This window comes from Rhineura floridana, chromosome 3 (genome assembly GCF_030035675.1).
Source record: "Rhineura floridana isolate rRhiFlo1 chromosome 3, rRhiFlo1.hap2, whole genome shotgun sequence".
NCBI lineage: Eukaryota > Metazoa > Chordata > Lepidosauria > Squamata > Rhineuridae > Rhineura > Rhineura floridana.
The window spans coordinates 73,355,300-73,376,911 of NC_084482.1; the positions used below are offsets into that span (position 1 = coordinate 73,355,300).

At 44.7% G+C, this 21,612-nt stretch overlaps 1 protein-coding gene across 2 annotated transcripts in view; it reads right to left on the reverse strand.

Annotated features, from left to right (window-relative positions):
• Nucleotides 1-997: 997 nt before the first annotated feature.
• The window catches only part of FOXK2 (forkhead box K2), a 60,762-nt gene continuing 40,147 nt past the window's right edge, over nucleotides 998-21,612 (reverse strand). The window contains exons 5-9 of one of the 2 annotated variants that reach the window (XM_061616555.1): nucleotides 18,873-19,066; nucleotides 16,472-16,647; nucleotides 10,246-10,542; nucleotides 9,854-10,048; nucleotides 998-2,195 (exon numbers count right to left, since the gene is read on the reverse strand). In XM_061616555.1, coding sequence (XP_061472539.1) covers nucleotides 1,999-2,195; nucleotides 9,854-10,048; nucleotides 10,246-10,542; nucleotides 16,472-16,647; nucleotides 18,873-19,066 — 1,059 coding nt within the window. In that variant the 3' untranslated portion in view covers nucleotides 998-1,998. Of the gene's footprint in view, nucleotides 2,196-9,838; nucleotides 10,049-10,245; nucleotides 10,543-16,471; nucleotides 16,648-18,872; nucleotides 19,067-21,612 lie in introns of both variants that reach the window. The other variant, XM_061616554.1, reaches the window with a different exon arrangement.

Here is a 21,612-nt window from a genome sequence, read left to right on the forward strand (position 1 = left end):
TATAGGAACTGCGCTGTAAATCTTGTTCCAAGATTCTATGTTCTACACTGACTATATCAGGTGTATAAGAAAATTTCAAGTGTGAATAAACTTTGACTGACTTAAGAATTTCACCAGATTTTTTTATTTAAAAACTTGCAGCAGTTTCCCTAATACTCATGAAATAGTAGGTTTATAACCAAAAGTTTTGCCAGTAATTCAATATAATTATTTCTACGTTAAGTGACCACAGCACAAAAAGTAGATGCTGCAGCTACAGAAATGGTTTTGCTTTACCCAGCTTGTCCTGGCTTTTATAAATCCACCTAGTGTACAGCAATTTTTCATAATCTTTTAATATGTATTATCTGGATTGACACTGTGACAGCTCTACTGAGTGGGTTAACATGATACTTGGTACATATTTCTCATATTTGGTCTTCAGATAAACAGTTTTTGAAAACTGACTAAATATAAGCCATTCCAAGCCATTTCAGTCCATCACGAAAATACAGATTCGTCTCAAAATGAAAAATATATATATAAAACAATAGTATTGTCAAAAAAGGGCAAATCAAAGGTTTAAACTGGTCTCTACTTTTAACTCACCTTAATAAGTGAAGAGACAAGATAGCGTGTTAATGAAAGACAAAAAAAAGTATTTGCTTTAGTTCAGTTCCATTCTGAAATGTAAGGTGGATTCTACCATCACAACTCTGAGAAGTAACCTTTAAAATGTTCAGTTGCAGAACACGTACTTTAAAAAAAAAATATTATAGTACAGTAGCCACTGTTAGAAAACCACAATAGCTACTCTTAATACAGACTGCAGAAGGTCTGTTTAGGTCATCAAAAGTTAAAGATAAACTCATCAGATTAATTTCTACTGGTGGGTGCTTATGCTTAAAAATATTGAATATAACTCTGACAAGATATTTTTCTTTTTAAAAGGACTTGTGATAAAGAATTTTCTCTTTTCTAAATGAAGAACAGTCTGCCATTTTAAACATACACAATATTAAGTGAGACTCTTGTTTTACTTGAGACTGGAAAAATAAGCCAGGGACAGTCAAAGTGAACACAAAGTAACAAACAGCAAAAGGTAGCAAGAAAGAGAAACAGGTAAGTGCAGCTCTGGTCAAATTCATCATAGCAGTTCTTTAACGTCAGTTAATGGCTCATTTACACTGTATTTCTAATCAGTAACATGCAAGCTCAAAGAAGCATTTGATCACTACACAAGGTAATAAAATCTGATTAAATTTTATCAGGCAACTGCTAAAATATGAAAATTTGCAGATGTAACAAAGTAGCTTTATCTGAACTTTAACAGGACAAAATTAAATCATTCCATTGGTTAAAAAACCCTACATTCAGTTTTACCAAACAAAAGTTCACATGAAAAGTATTGTGTGATTCCAAAGTTTCTGGAGTAGAAATGGAGTGATTTGAAATGTCAAAGACCCCATTATTTTGAAAATAAAATGAAAGTACACATCAAAAATTTCTAATTCCACATGTGAACAACAAAATACTGCATATCTACCAACAACTGCATTGGGTAGGTCATTATGAAAGGCTAGCTGCCAAGATGTAGGAAATGGCTCCTTGCCTCTGTTCCCTCTGAGGAATATACAATCGTTTGAAATCCAGTCACATGAAGTACTTATCATGCTGTGATATACTGAGATACTCAATCCTTAAAGTAATCCAATAGAGCTTTTTAAAGCTGCAGACTTCCAACTTTTGTATCTCTCAACATATAGAAAGAGTCATTTCAGAACGGCAAGGAGGAGTGGGGGGAAAGGGGTCACAGCCTCTGGAACAAGATGTTTGACAATTTTGATTTTTAAATTAAGGAGTTCTAAGGCCTTCTGCGTTTTTTCTCAGTGCTGAAAGTTGAAGTCACAGGGCCCCTTTCCCCACCATGTGAGAACATGTTCAATATTTTAGGTGTTTAAATGTCTCCTTTTGGCACCATGGAGCATCATTCTAAAAAGAAATATTCCTCTTAAGTTCCTAGTTCTGACTGCCTTGTTCACTCACTGCCACAGGCGGGGTTTCAACATTCACAGCTATGACTATGCTCTCCCCATCCTCTGTTTTGATACGTTTCAATCCTTGCTGATCAGACTGATCTCCATTCTGACGTTTCGTTGGGAGAGAAGCTGATGCAGATGCATGGGTTGCTAACATGTGTAAGGGGCTTACAGCAGCTGAAAAAGAATTGGGGAGAGAAACACAAGCTAAGCATGAGGAAGCTTGACTCTATGACTAACTTTAGCATTACATGAAAGCTTGATGTGTCACATCTTTGAGAACTACCCTAAAACCTTGCTTTGGTGAGAATGGAAAGTTGGACTTACCATGAAGTGTCCTGTTGGTCAGTGGAGAGTGGAGCAAACAGGAATGGGTTAACTCCTCCTGGAGGCAGAGTCAGCACTATAAAAAGAGCTTAGTGGTGGCCAGCCGGAAGGAGGAGGAAACCTCCCGTTCTCCAGTTTGTGACAGAGCTGTAAAAAAACGAATACTGAGCAGTGGCCACCCCACCTACAAGAACTTGAACCGTGGATAGAGTAAGAACAAGCATTAACAAATCAGCACACAGTGCCAGGAAGGAATGTAGGGATCTCTTACTGCTCTACCCAGAGGGTGAGCAACCAGTTGTTGCCTGAGGGCTTCCGGAGACATGCCCTCCCTACCCCACAGCCTAGGTTTTGCTGCAGGGTGGGGATGTCTGCTCCACTATCCGCTGACCAGAAGGACACTTCACGGTAAGACCGACATTCCACTCTCAGTCAGTGGAAGAGTGGAGCAGACAGGAATGGGATGTACCTGAGTAGTGACACCCCCCCCCCATATCCTCAGGCGGGAGCAAACCTAGGCCACCACACTCTGAAGAACCCTTCTGCCAAAAGCGGCTTCAGCATAAGCAGACTTATCCACCTTGTAGTGCTTGATGAAGGTGGATGGGTGAGTTCAGGTGGCGGCTTTGCAGTTTTCCTCCAATAGGGCATCCTTGTGGAGTACTGCCGTGGTGTCAGCCCCTATGAGTGCTCACTGATCCTTGGAGGGTGAGCTCTCCCTTTGGCCTGATAGGCCTTACCACATAATCCTTCACCCAGCAGCTGATGGTGGATCTGGACACCTTTAACCCGTTTGCCCCGTTTAAAGAACACAAACAGGGCCTTGGACCTCCTGAACAGTTCTGTACAGTCCAGGTAGATCTGAAGTGCCCACCTGACATCGAGTTTGTGCCACTTCTCCCTGCAATGGACTGGGTTGGGGCCGAAGTTGGGTAGACAGGTGTCCTGTCCCCTGTGGAAGGAGAAATTGATCTTGGGGAGAAAACTGGGGTCAGGGCAAAGAACCACCTTGCCTGGGTGGAAAATGCACAGCTTCTCCTGGATGGAGAGGACCCCCCAGTTCCCCCATCTTCCTAACTGAGGCAATTGCCACAAGAAAAACTGTCTTGAGGATGAGGTCCTTGATTGGTATGGAACATGCTGCTTCAAATGGATGTTGAGAGAGAGCTCTGAGCACTAACGAGAGATCCAGGAGAGAAGCCTGTGTTGTCGCACTGAAGGTGACAGCAGGCTTGCCCCTTGGAGGAGTGTTTTGACTCGGGCGTGAGAAGAAATGGAATGGCCCCCCCACCATTGGAAACACACTGCCTAGGGCCGCCACCTGTCTCTTGACCATGTTGGGGGCTAGCCCCTGGTCCAGACCATCTTGCAGGAAGTTGAGAATGGTGTGGATGTGGCATTCTGCGACAGGTAACTGTTTGCATTTATCCCACCTGTTGAACACCTTCCAAATGAGGTCATAAATTCTCTGGGTGGATTGTTTGTGAGATGCCAGGATGGTGTAAACAACCCTCTCAGACAGCCCCTCTTCATTTAGCCACTGCTGCTCAGCCTGCAGGTGTGAAGATGGAACCACTCTGGGTCTGGGTGGATGGGGCCTTGTGAGAGGAGATCAGGTCTGGTGGGAAGGCACCACGGCAGGCTGGAGCTGAGGTCCACTAGGTCAGAGAACCACAGTCTCTGTGGCCAGTGTGGAGCCACCACTATCACCTGGGCCTGGCGAACTCTGATTCTGTGGAGCAGTCTGGACAGTAGAGGTAGACACAGGAAGGCATAAAAAAGTCCCCAAGGCCAGGAGGCTGACAGGTTGCCTATGTCCTGGGCACATGGATTCCAGCCTTGTGCCATGAACTGGTCCAGTTGGACATTCACCAATGAGGCAAACAGGTCCATGCATGGAAGCCCCCACTTCCGAGTGATCTCTAGGAACACATCCAGCTGAAGGGCCCACTCTTCCTGGTGGACTTGTTCCCGGCTCAGCCAATTGGCTTGTGTGTTCAGGATCCCCTGCACATGTATGGATGAAACGGATGCCAAGTGGCTTTCTGCCCACTTGAACAGCAGGTTGGTCTCCTCCTGGAGAGAGCCTGATTTCGTGCCCCCTTGTTTGCAGACATGCGATTTGGCTGTGACATTGTCAGTGCATACTAGGGCATGCATCTGATAAATAAGAAGTAGGAACTCCTGGAGTGCTAGTTAGATCACTCTGAGCGCCAACCAGTTGATTCACTTCCCCTGTGTGATGTTGGAGCAACAGGTCACTCCCCAGCCATATAGGCTCACGTCCATGGTGACTATCGAAACTGTTGGGGCTCTGAGGGTAAGGCCTTTCTTCAGATGAGGCAGATGTCCCCACCATTGGGGAGACTCCTGCATCTGCCTTGGGAGTGTGATGTGTCAGTTCTGGCGTGAGATGATCTAGTCCTAATACGGAAGTAGTAGCCACTGCAGGGCTCTTGAGTGGAAGTGTGCCCATGGCACTGAGTCTATGGATGCTATCATGGAGCCCTGCAGCTGAGCCAGTTCCATGAGAGAAGCCTGTCTGCCTTGCAGGCATGTGTGCAGCTGGCACAGAAGCTTGTCCGTGCGTTTGGCGGACAGGAAGAGCTTGCTCTCAGCTGTGTCAATGACCACTCCCAGACGTTGAAGGCACTAGGGGGGATCAGATGGCTCTTGTCCCAGTTGATGATGAAGCCATGGTCCTCCAGACACTGGATGGTCGTCTCGAGGTCCCGTTGCACCACTGTCGCTGAGGTGACCCTCACCAGAAGGTCATCCAGGTAAGGGTATATGTGGACTCCCTGAGTGCGAAGGTGTGCCACTCCTGCTACCATGATTTTGGTGAACACCTGTGGGGTTGAGGTGAGGCCAAAAGGCATGGCCCTGTATTGGTACTGGTAGTGCACAAAGCGGAGGAAGTGTCTGTGCTGCTGGAGAACGGGGACATGCAGGTACGCCTCTGTGAGATCTATAGATCCCAGAAAGTCCCCCAGTTGAATGGCTTCCACAATAGACCTGACCATTTCCATCTTGAACTTCTTTGTCCACAGGAAGCAGTTCAGGAACTTTAAATCCAAGATGGCACAGTAATTGCCACTGCATTTGGGGACTGTAAAGAACACAGAGAAGATTCCTGAGGACTAGTGATGCTCTGGCACGGGTTCTATGGCGCCTATCTCGAGGAGGTGAGAAATGGCATCCACAGTTCTCTGCAGCTTCTCCGGGTGACATGATGGAGTAGCTGCCCTCCATCTGTCCAAAGGAATGGTGGCAAACTCTAGGGAGTAGCTGAACTCGATGGTGCTCAGTATCCATTTGTCTGAGGTGGAGGGTGCCCAGGCATGTGCAAAAAATTGAAGCCTGGCCCCCACCTGAGCTGTCCTGACATCATGCTTGTCTTTGCTTGTCACTGGACTTGGGATTCTGATGATGTTTGTTGCTCCCAATGGAGGAGGGTGTGGAATGGGTGCGCTGGCGGGAGGAATTGCAGGAAGAGTTCCAGGACCCACAGAACTGTCGAGTAGTCCTGTAGGTAGCTGGATATCCATAGGGGCAAAAGGAATGTGAGGTCTTGTAGGACTTGTCATCCTTCCTAGGAGCGGAAGGAAGAGCCTTTTTTTATCCTTGGTCTCCACCAGGTGGCACTCTAGAGACTTGCCAAAAAGTTGACTACCTGAGTAAGGCAGAGCTGCAAGGCTGGCTTTGGAGTGATGGTCCACCTCCCACTGCTTCAGCCAGATATTGAGTCTTACTACCACTCCATATGCAAGTGCTCGTGCTGAGTACTGCAGGCTGTCCAAGGAGGAATCTGCTAGGGATTCAGCTGTTTTTGCCAATGTGTGCAGCCCCTCCCTGATATCAGGAGGCACTTCTGTTAGCAGCGCTTTAGTCCACTTTACTGCAGCCCGTGGCAGGAAAGAGTTGGCTGCCAAAGCTCTCATGGCCAATGTGGATGCTTCGTGTGCCTGTCACTTTGGTCTGAAAGAGTATCCGCTCCTTTTTTAGGGATAGCTGTCTTGGCCTCGAGGGCAGATAAAGGCTCATCAATGGCCAGGACTTCAAAAGTTGCCATGGTCGTGGCAGGAAGTCCATATAGCTTTTTGGACAGGACATGAGGAGTTTTGGATTTGGCTGGATGATCCCATTCTTCCTTAACAATGTTCTTGAAGAACTTTGGAAAGGGAATGACCACCTTCTGATCCCCCGATCTGGGGAAGACGTCTGAAGCTCCCTGTTCCCCTTCCTCTAATTCCCCCTCCTGAAGAGTTTCCTTAGGAGGGTCTAGCTGAAGGCAGGCCATAGCCTTAGAAATCAAAATAGGAGTCAGGAGAATATTCTCTTATGCGCCAGGAATGGCATGGGGGAATCCTCCCCTGAGAATTACCCCTCTTCCTTCTCTGAGTCTGATGTAGCATATGATGGGGGGACCTCCCCCCAGGAGTCTGGGCTAAGGGAAAAGCAGTAAGGCTGGAACCCAGAACTGGAGCCTCTTTTGCGTTTATCCTTGTGGGGTTTAGGCTTTTGGAAGGAGTCCCTTCTTTTGCTCTTCCCCCTTCCTCTATCTGGGCTGGCTTCCGAAGAGGAAGAAGAGGAGGAAAATGAGAAGTAATCATGGCAGCGGGCCCTGGAGCGCTTGGAACCTTTTCTCCTGTGTGCATGGGCCCAACGCTTGGCTATGGAAGCTCCCATTTCCCTCATCATGGTCTTAGACCAGGCCAGTATGGCCGACAAGGCAGAGGGCTTATCTAAATGGTAAGATTTGGCGTGCTTTTTTCCTGCAGGAGTCACGTGTGCATCTTTCCCTCCCCCCAGTTGAGTAGAAGGGAGCTGAGAAAACAAAACTATTTTAGGTGAGGAGTCTAGCATGGTGCCTGCCACTGAGGCGAGGGTGACTAGGGGATTGCTTAAGTGAGAAGTGGATCCCTCCCTCCCCGTTCAGGGACCCATCTTCCACAGCCGAGGCGCAAGACAAGTTGTCTCTCCCCTCAGGCATAGTTAAAATCCCAGCTGAAAAGGGGAGAGGCTGGAACTGGAGATGCCTCCCCTCAATAAGAAAAGCTTAGTGGCTTTACTTGAAAACAAGGTGGCAAGGTGACAAACAGTGCATCATGGAGGCCTGTTGCCCCAGGGGGGTTCCAAATCAACAAAAAGCCTTGGACAGCGAGGAACCAATGCCTGCTTCTCCCAGGCTCCTTAGCGGCAATGCTCCTGAAAAGCTTCCCTTTCCTTAGAACTGCAGAACAGCATTCTGATAAAGGACAGCAGGGGAGGCACAAGACAGTTCCCAGTCTCTGCCATGCCCTGCCGTTTCCCACGCCTGTTCAGAAAAGAATCCCTCTCTTTCTCCCTCAAATCTGCCCATTCACTTAGAGCGGGAAGTGAAAGAAGAGGGATGCAGAAGTCTGTGTGTTCCAGCTGCAGTTGATGAAGTTAAACCCTCTGAAAAGAGCAGAGAAAAATAACTAAATTGGTCCCAAACCCCTTATGGGGACCCAGGAGGAATACGTTGACTCTGACGCTTGCTGAAGGCAGAGTCCAGAACTGAAGAAGATTTCCTCCTCCTTCCGGCAGGCCACCAGCTAAACTTTTTTTTTTAGTGCTGACTCTGCCGCAAAGAGTTAACCCATTCCTGTCTGCTCCACTTCTCCACTGCCTTGAGAATATCTGTAGCAGCTGACCTGAAAGAACCAGCTAAAAATGAAGAAAAGCATTAACAGCACAATCCTACAAATGTCTACTCAGAAGTAAGTCCCACTGTAATAAATGGGGCTTATTCCCAGGCAAGTATGTATAGGAGAGCAGCCTATATCATGCTACAAGAAGGGAACTAGAAGCACCAGGGAGATCAGTAGTACATTTGCAGAGATAAACAGAGTTTCTTCTCTACAATTGTTCTTCCAGTGTGATGATTTATGCAGTCACACACATGCAAATACATCTAGACAAGTGAAATCTTTTAGAAAGCTGTGGAAGAATAAGTGTATTGGTGTCCCTCCCCTTGTTCATGTGCAGTACTTTTCCATGAGGAGATGCAGCCAGCACCTTCCTGCTCAATTCAATTAACTGACCACTCCAGATAGTCTCCAACTGCAGGAATGGAGGGTAGGCTGTGTAACTACAGAATACACACTCAAACATCAGATACAAGTGGATTCTGTAATAATCATGTGAAAAGAAGCTCCATGAAGCTCACCATCTCTCTCAGACTGCAGCTCAAGGACATAATGCTTAATGAAGGGGGAAAGAGAAGCAATGCCCAAATACGTAGGGCATGCAGTTTTAGGTTAAGAGATGAACTCGGGGAACATCAGATCCAGTCCTCTGATGAGACTGAGGAGCTTTGGTAGCCATGATTAATGTGGTCAATGAAAACACAGGGCATCAAACCCTCAGAATTAATGAAAGGGGAGGGCATAAGCCATCCTGAATCTCCATGAAATGGTGAAAACATCTGTTATTCAAGGAGGGTTGCTGCAGGCCCCAACAAAATTGGGGACATTTTGAATTATCTGCAATGGTGAATAATCAAGACAGTTAAGTTACCAGCTACATCCTGTAGTAAATCCTTTTCCATAATCAAGTATTTTTGAATTGCAGCATGGGGGAAGGCTTTGACATGTTTTGTCTCATCAGTCAACTAAACAAACTTAGCAACGCCCTCCATAACTTTTGTTAATATGATTATCATATTATTTTATATGCTCCAAAACATCTGATCGTGAAACAACCAAGAAAAAAGCATGAGCAGATAGGTATAATATGTTGTAAGGAACTGTATATTCAAAGTTGGGGGGTGGGCAGAACTAAATACAAAAGTACCAATGTAATCAGTGCTCTAAAGCTTAACTGAACCATGAATCTTTAGAAATGAAAACCAAAGCTAGGATCCAAAGAACTACTGTAGGCACTCCCAAAGACCTGATCATAATCAGTGGCGGGTTTCCCCAGATTTCCCCCCCTTTCAACGAAACATCCCTTTGATTTCAAAAGCAGTTTTGTGGGATAGGGAGCTATTCCTCCAGAAATATAAATGCAAAGCCTTGTTGGACAGGAACAAAATTAGTTGCAGTTCCTTGAATCCCAGTCCAGTTCCTGACTTACCATGGAAGTGAAAAGATGTATGAAAAATGGGAATGGACTGCCTTCAAGTCAATTCTGACTTATGGCGACCCTATGAATAGGGTTTTCATGGTAAGCGGTATTCAGAGGGGGTTTACCAGTGCCTTCCTCCGAGGCTGAGAGGCAGTGACTGGCCCAAGGTCACCCAGTGAGCTTCATGGCTGTGTGGGGATTCGAACCCTGGTCTCCCAGGTCATAGTCCAACACTCTAACCACTATGCCACACTACTAACACTTAATTTGCCAAGGTAGCGGTTACCTGAAAGTATAGAATGAATCTATAACAATTTGGAGAATCAGCAATCCACTTATTCTGGACATCACTATTACAAAAGAAAAATTGTGACATTAAAGACAGCACTCCAAATGCTTACCAGTATTGGCCTGACCTTGAATTGCTGTGGTGATGGGTACTATATGTGTTCCATTCTGAGTTACAGTTTTTATTGGTAGCTGGTGTTGACCTAGAGGTGTCTGTTGCACTAGAGTAACCGTCTGTAAAGGTGTAGTCTGAGATGCCTGAATGATCCGACTAGCAGCTCCTATAGTTGTATGGCTAACTGCAGGTATAGGCTCCACTTTAACTGCGGGGAGGGAAATAAAAATCTGTTACAATTAATGAAAGTTGAAATAAAGTGCTGAATACTTCATGGTTATAGTGCCAAACTTACATCTTTAGAGAAATCAGAATGAAATTTAAAAAGTTTTTTCTACTTATAACAAATAAAGAGAAAATATTTTGACTGCATTAATTCAAGGGTAACTAGAACCAAATTCTTACCTTTCATTTCATTGTGGTCTCCATTCTCTTGAGGTTCTCCTTTAGGTTGGGCCACCATTGCTGCCTGCGTGACCACTGCTTGTCCAGCTACATTGTAAGTATTTGCTGGTGCTAATCCAGTCACATTTGTGACAGACACCGCTGGGATCTGATGAACAACATGAACTGTCTGTACTACAGGCTGCTGGGATGTTGATGTTGTCACAGGCGTTGCAACAGTGTACGTTACAGGTTTCATAGTTTGTGGCAGCTGCCTCTGTACAGTAATTAAAACAGGCTGGCTAGATAGGGGTGATCCTACACCCCGCCAAAAAAAGAGGGAAAAAGTTAAATCATCCTTTTTCCACAGGACTATGTACAACTTGTTTGCTTGAATTTTATAAAGCCTAAACCTTACAACAGTTTGTTTTAGCTATCCTAAGGGTAAATCTAGTTGGGTTAAGAATTGCTATAACTCTTTTTAGCGCACATATCAAGTAAATAATTTCTTGTTGTGCCACAAGAAGAAGGTCACAACTAAAATAGTTGTCAGATTTTTTTTTAAAAAAAAACATATTAACAAATATAAGTGTTGTAGATCTGTAGCTCATGAGCACATATTTCACAGGCAGGAGGTCACAATCTCTATGCTTCTATGAAAAACTATTTGGTTTGTTTCCCCCCTTTGGAGACTTTCTAACACAAGGATGGAGAATCCAGAAGTTGTTAAGACTTCAAGTCTCATCAGCATGGTCAATTGTCAGAGATGATGCGAGTTGTAGTTGAGCAGCATCTGAAAGGCCATAAGTTCCCTATCCCTGCCCTAGCTATATGCTGTTCAACCCACAGTGACAAAGTGAAACTATGCATCTGCATAGCAATGCAGAGGATTACCTCTGCTTTATATTAACTGCTTTACTGCAGAGATGGTACAACTGATTGTGGTCCTCGTGTTGACAGTAGGCTAATTCCTGGTGCACCACCAGCTTCTTCCTTTCTTCTAGTCTTGGAACATGCTGTGACAACTTGGAATCCAATGACTGTTTGCTGAGAATTGTTTCCTGTTGCCACCAGAACTCTCAACAGAGAAGGTATTGATGCCACTGATGCTGAAGTAGCAAATGCATCAGTACCTTCCTTCCCCTCTGTAAAAACTGCTGGCAGTGGCAGCAAACAATCCTGGCATAGAGAACAGCCACTAGATTCTACGTTGCCCTAGCATACTGTTCTGTGGTTGGAGGGAAGGAAGGAAGCTGCAGACTCCTAGTGGTTCCCCCACTACACAAAGTCTTGCAATGCCTTCTGGAGGCACCAAACAGTCCAGGATTTAATACACAGGCAATGCTCTAGAACAGTGGTTCCCAACCTTTATTACGGAACCCCCTTTGTAAGTGCAAAACATTTCATGACCCTTTCATGCTAATTGTAATCTTAGTCTCTGTTAATTGAAAAAAGCTGCACGGCAAAATCACATCTCCAAATATCGCTTTCCAGATAGGGAGGTGTTGCTTTCTTTCCTTAATGCAAAGGTCCAATCAAATTGATATCTCCCTCCCACACACACAGTCCTGCTTCCCAACACCAGTGGGTCACAGTGTTGGACTAAGGACCAAGTTCAAATCCCCCACCCCCCAAGCCATGAAGCCCACTGGGTGACTTTGGACCCGACACAGTCTCTCAGCCTGACCTATCTCACAGGGTTGGTGTAAGGATAAAATGGAAAGGAGGATGACCATGTGCACTACCTTGAGCTACTTGGAGGAAAGATGGGATATAAATGCAATAATTAAATAAATACATTCCTGCTGCAATACCAGGATCTCAGCCAGCCAACCTGCTGAGCTTTTTTTTAAAAGAATAATCAAGAAGTAGCTATGTGGTGGTGGTGTGGATGCTAGATTGTGCACTGCAGACAACAGGGTGGATAGATTAAGGAGGGGGGGTCAGTGCTTTTCGGCCTTGGGATGATCATCAGAACTGATGACTTGGTTAGCGTGCACTTAGAGAATGAGAGCGGAGCAGAAGACAGATCAGACACACACAGACAAACACAGCTGCCCCTCTTGCAAGCATCTGCAGCCGTGCATGCATGTGGGCATGTGAGAGGGGGGAAGCCCTCAACTGCCACAGCATCTGGAGAGAGAGATTAGGGGGGCACAGTGTAGTTGGAAGAAAGGAGGGACACTGGAACACACATTTAGCCTCAGAAATGGAGGGTGAGCAAGTCCTGAGCTTCCTCACTGCTTCTTAGCCTTGTCTCGACCGAAGGCAAGATCTGACTGCCTCACAAATAAGAATAATTTTTAAAAGGAGGTAGAAGTGAAGCAGGAGTCAAGAAAGGCAGGCAGGCTGGTTGCCAGGAAGGAAGGGGGAAAGCAGCCTTTCCTTGCAGCCTCACTTCTTTTTGCTTCACAAAAAGCCCTCTCCTCTCATTCTGAGTAAGGGCAGCGGCAGCAGCAGCAGCAGCAGCAGCAGCAGCAGCAGCAGCAGAGCAAGGAGATGGAAGTCAGTGATAGTAATCCCCTCTTCTTCCTGGTAACTATGCCCTCAGCCTTCTTCGGCGTCTGCCACGTGTTTTATAAGCACATTTATAGGCTCCTGAAAGATGCTCCACTGGTTCAACAAAAGTCCTCCCTCTCATCTGCAGCAAGGGGGAGGTGTTGCCTGCAGCAGCAGTGGGGAGCAGACAGCATCCAGGGAGTGAAGACTTTTTTTACCATTTGTGCCCCCCCAGATTACTTTTGCCAAGCATCCTCTTCTCAATTGTGATTTTACTGTTTACAATTTTATTATGTATGTGCTTGATTTTATTTTTGTAAGCTGCCCTGAGTGCCCTATTATATGGTAGAAGGGCGGGATAGAAATATTTTAAATAAATACAATAAATTACTTCACAGCCCCCTGGTTGGAAACCACTGCTCTAGAGTGGATGCCAGGACCCTCCTTTCTGGCCTCAAAAAGGCACCATGCCAACAGCAGATGTTAAGTTGAAGGAAAAGGTGGCTGGCAAACTTCACATAACCAGTGACCAACTCTGCCCTTACCACACAACCAGGTTGGCCAGCTAACCCAGCTGCTCTCCTAAAGCCCCTGTACTTGGAGGAAAAGGTGGGGGCTCCTGATAGAGCCATACAAGGTGGCCAGCGATGGTGTGGAGGACAAGGCACAAACGCTGCTAAGCTGGAGGGGAAATGGCTGCTAGGCTTCTAAGTCCATGCAGCCATACTGGTTCCATGGCTTTGCAGTACAAGTGCTTGCCAAGCGGCCACACAGAGGTATCAATAAATAACGCATCTGGGGTTGGGGTACATAAGCGTGATTAATTGGTGCATGTGTGCACCCCCATTTGTAGATACTATATTCATAATAATCAAGACCAATACTAAGACAGGGCTAATGAGGACTTCAAGTGTATTATTTATCAGGAGCATTTATATTTCAATACCATCGACCATGGTATCCTTCTGGGACGACTGGCTGAGTTGTGAGTGGTTCCGCTTCTACTTGGCAGGTTGGCTCCAGAAGGTGGTGCTTGGGGAACATTGCTCAGCACCCTGGACTCTCCAATATGAACTGGTGGCCTGGCTGTGACAATGGACTGGATGAGAGCTAATAAACTGAGGCTCAATCCAGACAAGACTGAGATGCTGCTAGTGGGTGGTTCTTCTGGCCGGATGGTGGATGTCCAACCTGTCCTGAATGGGGTTGCACTCCCCCTGAAGGAGCAGGTTTGGAGCTTGGGGGTTCTCCTAGAACCATCTCTGTCACTTGAGACTCAGGTACCCTCGGTGGCACGAAGTGCCTTCTACCAACTTCGGTTGGTGGCCCAGCTATACCCTTATCTGGACAGGGATAACCTGGCTTCAGTTGTCCATGCTCTGGTAACCACCAAGTTAGATTACTGCAATGCACTCTACTTGGGGCTGCCTTTAAAGACGGTTTGGAAACTGCAGCTTGTGCAAAATGCAGCGGCCAGATTGGTAACAGGGACCATGACGGTTTGAACATATAAAACCGATTCTGGCCCGCTTGCATTGGCTGCCTGTATGTTTCCGAGCTCAATTCAAAGTGCTGGTTTTAACCTATAAAGCCTTACACGGCTTGGGACCACAATACCTGATGGAACGCCTCTCCCGACACAAACCCACCTGTACACTACGCTCAACATCAAAGGCCCTCCTCCAGGTGCCTACTCGGAGGGAAGCTGGGAGTCTGGCAACAAGGGAGAGGGCCTTCTCAGTGGTGGCCCCCAAATTATGGAATGACGTTTCTGTCAAGTTGCGCCTGGCGTCAACACTGTTATCTTTTCAGCGCCAGGTCAAGACTTTCCTCTTCTCCCAGGCATTTTAGCATGTGTTTTTAAATTGTTTTTTAAAAAAGTGTTTTTAAATTTGTATATTTGTTTTTAATGTTTTTAATTGTTGTAAACTGCCCAGAGAGCTTCGGCTATGGGGCGGTATACAAATGTAATAAATAATAACAGTAATATTTCTGAATTAAATTGTTATAAAATGTGAACAGCAATATGCTCCCAAATTCTACTTTTTTGAAATGTAAACTTGAATATATAATATTTTTGTAAGCCATCACACTGTGGCATTCCATGCGGGAGCGGGGGTGCATGATGCAAGTGAGGCTAGTGAGGACAGCAAACAGGTGTGCAAGCGAGGCAGGCAAGCAAACAGGGGTGGGAGAGCGAAGTGCCCTGGGTGGACCATGGAGGAACAGTCAGGACAGCCCAGGGTAGCTCCTCATCATCCAACCTGCTCTGCTGTTGCTGCCTCCCCCAACTACACCAACAGCCTCAGCAGCAGAAGGCAAGGAGAAGGGAAGCAGCAGGACAGTTGCTGAAGCACTGTCCCTGGCCACTGTTTCTGTGCCGCTTGGCCTGCCACCTCCCTCCTCCTCCTCACAGGAGAAGGTCTAAGGGGGAGGAGAGAAGGAAACTCGTGACCTATTTGAGGGTAAGGGAAGAGAAGAGGATGCTTGGCAACCCAATGGGGGATAAGGGCAACCTATTTGGGAGTCTGTGTGTGTGTGTTTGGGAGGCCCTGAAGGAGGAGTTAGGCATCCCTGCATGTGTGCGTGTTTGGGAGTTCCTCGGGGGGGCGGGGGGGTGGAAGGCCGGTGCACACAGCTCAATGGCAGAGTTTGTCTTGGGCAGCAGCAGCAGCAAACGATGGTGGCAACAGAGGAACAAGTGAGGAAAGAGGGATGCTCAGGACAGTGGAGTGCCTGTCGGTTGGAAGGGCTGGCAAGTGGTGAAGGCCTCCCCACCCCAGTTACTGAGCAACTTGTATCTATGCCTCAGTATTTCTAGTTGTAAGACTGGCACTTGGTATTTAAAAAGTGTGACATATACTGCAGTTCTTTTAAAAAATTGTAATTTGTTTTGGTTATTTTTAAAGAATTATCTGCCATGGATTCAAAGGCTGATATTGCGCTTCTCTCGCAGCCTCAGTGGTCCTCATTTGTAAAATAGGACTATTAACCAGCTGTCTAAGACCCAGTGTTTCTGCAGCTCCTGTGATGAGGACTGGATATTACAATCCTATCTGCAGTAACATAGATGTAGATTTGCTCTTGTATATGCTGTCACTCCAGTGCATGACTTTTGGGGTGCAGAAAGCTACTGTAATTGACTCTACCCCCCAAGCAGCCATTTTATGGTCAGCCAGAGATGGTGGACCATGGGGTAAGAATCAGTTGGAAAGGACCTCAAAAGTCACCTGGTCCCACCCTTGCTGCATAATCAGGAAATGTACTGCTACAAAATTTTTGACAAGAGATAATCCAGCCTCTGTAACCTTCAATAAGCCTATTCGTGAAAGATGCAAGAGGCAGCTTCCATCTAAAAGGGTTTTAACGTGGCAAACTACTACTATAAACTTCTTGGATGTTCAAAATGCTCACACAAGTAGACCATTTATGTAAGCTGGGACAATGTTGGTGTGGGATGGAGCCACAGGTTCCAGAACTTCTGACATTATTCCAGCAATGTGAGAAGAAGTCATGGCAGCTTCAGAAATGACCTTGGTGTAAAATTTCAGTATGACAAGTCCATTTCAAGCATTCAAAAACCAGGAGGTTCTTTTAGCCCTTCAAAGTGTAGCATGATTACACATTTTTACTTTCATTCATAATTTCTTTCTGCAAATACACTTGGCTTTTGAAGCGATTACCTTCATCAGTTTGGTACAGTTTTAATATGCATATTAAATACACAAACACTATATGAACATTTCACCTGGGGCACTTTGTGCAAATCGTGCTTCTTGTATTACTGCTAATTTTGGCTGGATAGTATTCGGCTCAGGTTCCATTGGGACAGGCGACCCTTCCCTTGACAGGCTCTCTGGGGTCTGCACACCACTTGAGTGAGCAGATAACACTCCAGAGTGATTAGGGGAGGCTGGGGCACTTCTGTAAATGAAGAACAAGAGCAGCCATATTCAGACTAAGTGTTAATAGCTACAATGAGCAGTCTGCCTCAAAAACGATTTAATACATACACGTTCCACCAGGAGGAGCTCTGATTGCTGCTTAAGAATTACTACAAATTCCTGATTTTGGATAGATTTTTGCAGAGGTAACTCAAAGGTAGTCCTTGGGACAGATACCAATGAAAATGAATGAATTCTTTAACATGCTTCAATTTAGAGGTACAATGTGCTGAAGTCCCTGTGTGAGCATCAAACAGGCATTGGTAGGCACATTGCCGGCTGTGGATGCTGCACTAGCACCCCTACCTTAGATCAAAAGGTATGGAATTCCCCAACTCAAATACCTCAATCTTGGTTCTTCTCTTATATCCACTTTCCTTGGGTTTCCCAATATGTCTTTCTAACACACTGGAAGTGTTTTAAATCTCTTTAGATATATCCTTTTGAGGCCGTATCTAGGAAATCAACTGGTATAAACTTACGTTTCTGTGATTTCTAGCAGCACCAGAACTGCCATTTTTGAAACAGAATCCCTGTATTAAAAAAATGGCCTTTTGAGGGGTATTAGGAAATTACTAGCTTTCCATATTCTATACTGAAATCAATGCCTAGCTATTATGTAGTTAAATAATGGAGCAAATGAAGCATTAATGAAACATAGTAAAAACTTTTATACCTCAACCTTTTCCAAGAAACAATAATTAGGGAACCCTCCAGAGCAAATTTTAGGGGGGACCTACGGGGGAATGGAAGGGAAGCCTCATTGGGCAAGCAAATTTCATTGTGCAACTGGGTGTGCATGGCTGGATGTCAGTTATAATATTGTCTGAAGTTTTAAATATTATTAGTCTTGTTTCCAGGACAGAGCAGAGAAATACTTGAAGGGCATCAAGTCCAGCCCCTTGCCCTAAGGCTATTATCTTCCACACACTAAACCACCTTAAGTGTTTAAGGTGGGAATGTTGAGCCCCTTCCCCGTTCCAAATCATCCCATCCCCCACAAAGTAGCTTTTCAACCCTGAGGGCCCTAAGTGTGCATTTACAAGGGCAAAGATACTGCACAGGCGACAAAACTGCTTGGAAGTAGACATTTGGAGCCTAGAAACAGCCAAGTGAGGAGAAAAGGGTTAAGTACTCCCTCCTCCTGCAGCTTCTCCATGCCCAATCCCCTCATCCTGGTTAAAAAGGCTAATCAACAGAGTGAGTTGGTCCAAAAGGCACATGGAGAATATACTTCTTCAGAAGGTTCAAATTATGGGGACATGCCAATTGTAAAAAATTCCACTGAAAAGCCATGTAAAGTTGGTTGCTTGCTTGTTATGTGCCTTCAAGTCAATTTCGACTTATGGCGACCCTATGAATCAGCGACCCCCAATAGCATCTGTTATAAACCACCCTGTTCAGATCTTGTAAGTTCAGGTCTCTGGCTTCCTTTATGGAATCAATCCATCTCTTGTTTGGTCTTCCTCTTTTTCTACTCCCTACTGTTTTTCCCAGCATTATTGTCTTTTCTAGCAAATCATGTCTTCTCAATATGTGCCCAAAGTATGATAACCTCAGTTTCATCATTTTAGCTTCTAGTGATAGTTCTGGTTTAATTTGTTCTAACACCCAATTATTTGTTTTTTTCATGGTCCATGATATCCGCAAAGCTCTCCTCCCACACATTTCAAATGAGTTGATTTTTCTCTTATCCACTTTTTTGTGACCATGCTAGAGTGAAATAATGTGCTCTTGCTGAGCATTACCCCTGAGCAGCAACTGTGGAGGAAGAGAGCAGCTTAACAGGTTTAGCTAAAATAATAATGCAAACAAACATTAAATGTTTGAATGTTGATATTTGTCAAGCCCCCCTCCCCCTCCACAGCTACTGCTTTGAGGCAGATGAAAAATGCAGTTCACTCCACTTCCGAAAGGGCTACAACTGGGAAGAAATTTCAAGCCCCAAACATAGTAACAGATCCTGAGCATGAAGCAAAATCCACCAAGCCACCTCAAGGGAAAAAAATTAATGGCTCCTTAGTGCAGCCAATCACACCCAGCATCCCATCTCTATTTGGGAAAAGTCTTTTGTAATTCTTATAAACCTTACTTTAACAATACTGCTATCACTTAAAAGGACTGCAGTTATTTTATGCCCAGCAGAATGAGAACACCACTTAAACATAAATCTTTCACCTTAAGTCCCCAACTGTGATTCCTTACCTAGAAGAAAGAGGTCCCAGTGGGGTTCTAAAGCAAGGTACTCCCCTTGGCCGCCTTTTTCTAAAAGCCTGCTCTATCAATTTGCTCTCAGAGGCAGGGTCTATCCTCCAGAAGGAGCCTTTGCCTGGTTCTTCCTGGGAACGTGGTACTTTGATGAAATAACGATTCAGAGAGAGATTGTGACGTATTGAATTCTATGGGATATAAAAGATATATATAAATCATCCATCTCTTCAGTATCAAGCTTTTAAGTGCCTGCTGAAAAGCTTTCTGTTCTGCCAGGCTTATGCAAGCAATTAAGATGATGCTTTTTTTGCAACAGCTGACCTTTGTTTTTATTACATTTTTAATGTTTTTTATTCTATGGTGCTGGTGGTTGTTTTTAATGTGTTAAAAACCTCTTTGATGTTTTAAAAGAAATAGTGGTATACAAATATTTTTATAAATAAATAAGCTGGAATATGGCCTAACACAAAGGTTTCTGCTCCTTGTGAACTCAGTCTCCAGTCCTCACATACTCATTTGGCACTAGACTCAACCTTTGATCATAACCAATTGGTCAGGGGTGAAATTATCACTCTGTATTCCCACCTATACGTTAGGGTCCCAGGTCTTGCAATTTCTCCCTCCTTAACACACAAAGACTTTTGCCTTTTCTTTGTATCTCAACTCTACTTCTACTTTCTCTTTCCTGAAATACATCAAATTCAGCTTGGTACCCCTAGCTTTAAAAGCTTGCATATTGAAAAGTCATTCACCTTGCTTGGTATTTTTCATATACGCATTTCCCTTCAAATCCCTCCCTAAACTTACCAGTGCATGCCCATCCCAATCTATACTTTTGACATCCCTGTGGTCTTCCTTGACTTGATGTTTCAAGCTCTCATTTCACGCTACATTTCTGAAATGGATTTAGCAATGCTTCTAATTTCTTCATAATTGAAAGAAGACATTTTCCTTTAGAAAAGGATAAAAACGTGCAGGCAATACCTGCTGACATCAACTTGAACAAATACAGTGCCTTGCAAAAATAATCAGACCCCTGACCAATGCTCTCATATTACTGAATTACAAATGGTACACTGTAATTTCGTTCTGTATGTTTTATTTTGAAACACTGAAACTCAAAATCAATTATTGCATTGGTTTTATGTTGGGAAATGTTTGTAAGAAACATAAAAAAATGAAACATATGGCTTGCAAAAGTATTCAACCCCTGTGCTGTGGAAACTCCCAGTTTACACAGATGAAAGAAACTGCCCTATCGAGGACAAAATTCCCTTACCATTGGCCTCCACCTGTGAACCATTAAAGTTGCTGTCACAGTCAGGATAAAAACCCCACTATTGACTGCCTCTCAGCCTCATGAAAACCCTATTCATAGGGTTGCCATAAGTCGGAATCGACTTGAAGGCAGTACACACATATTAAAGGATCATTGGTCAGGCTATGGATGTGAAGAAAATGAAGACCAAACAGCATTCTACAGAAGTGAGAGATAACGTACTATGAATGCATAGATTAGGAAAAGGGTACAAAATAATATCCAAATGTTTGGATATCCCAGTGAGCACAACTGGATCAATAATCAGGAAGTGGAAGCTGTATCACACCATCCAGGCACTGCCAAGAAAAGTCTGTCAGCACTTGAACAAGAAGGAGACTTGTGAGAGAAGCCACAGAGAGGCCAACAATCACTTCGAAGGAGCTACAGAGTTCAGTGGCTGGCAGTGGAGTAATGGTGCACCAGTCAACCATAGCAAGAGCTCTGCATAACACTGGCCTGTATGGGAGGGTGGCAAGAAAAAAGCCGTTACTCAAAAAGTACCCTCTGAAAGCACGTCTGGAGTTCAGCAGAAAGCATGGGAGTGCCCCAACTGCGATGTGGGAAAAGGTTTTGTGGTCAGATGAGACCCAAGATAGAGCTTTTTGGCCAAAACTCAAAGCACTATGTGTTGTGCAAACCTAACACTACCCATGCCTCAAGACACACCATCCCTACAGTGAAGTATGGTGGTGCCAGCATCATGCTGTGGGGATGCTTCTCATCAGCAGGCACTGGGCATCTTGTTAAAATCGAAGGAAGAATGGATGGAGCAAAATGCAGGGAAATACTGCAAGAGAACCTGCTTCAGTCCACTAAAAAGTGAAGCTTGGAGGAAATTCACTTTTCAGCAGGACAATGATCCCAAGCACAAGGCCAAAGCAACATTGGAGTGGCTCAAGAACAAAAAGGTGAATGTCCTACAGCGGCCCAGTCAAAGTCCTGATCTCAATCCCATTGAGAATCTGTGCCGCTCTTTGAAAATTGCGGCCCACAAGTGACGTCCAACCAACCTGAATGACCTTGAGCAAATCTGCCATGAAGAATAGGCCAAAATCCTTCTGACACTGTGTGCAAAGCTGGTATATACCTACCCCAAAAGACTTAAAGCTGTTATTGCAGCGAAAGGTGGCTCTACCAAATATTAATGTGTGTGGGTTGAATACTTATGCAAGCAACATGTTTCAGTTTTTTATGTTTCTTACAAACATTTCCCAACATAAAACTAATGTCACCTTACCATAATTGATTCTGAGTCAGTCTTTCAAAATAAAATATCATACAGAGCAAAATTACAATGTACCATTTGTAATTCAGTAATATGAGAGCATTGGTTGGGGTCTGAGTACATTTGCAGGTACTGTACGTAAGGAAGGTCATGGACTTTGGTAGTCAAGAGTTCTCCACAAAAGTTAA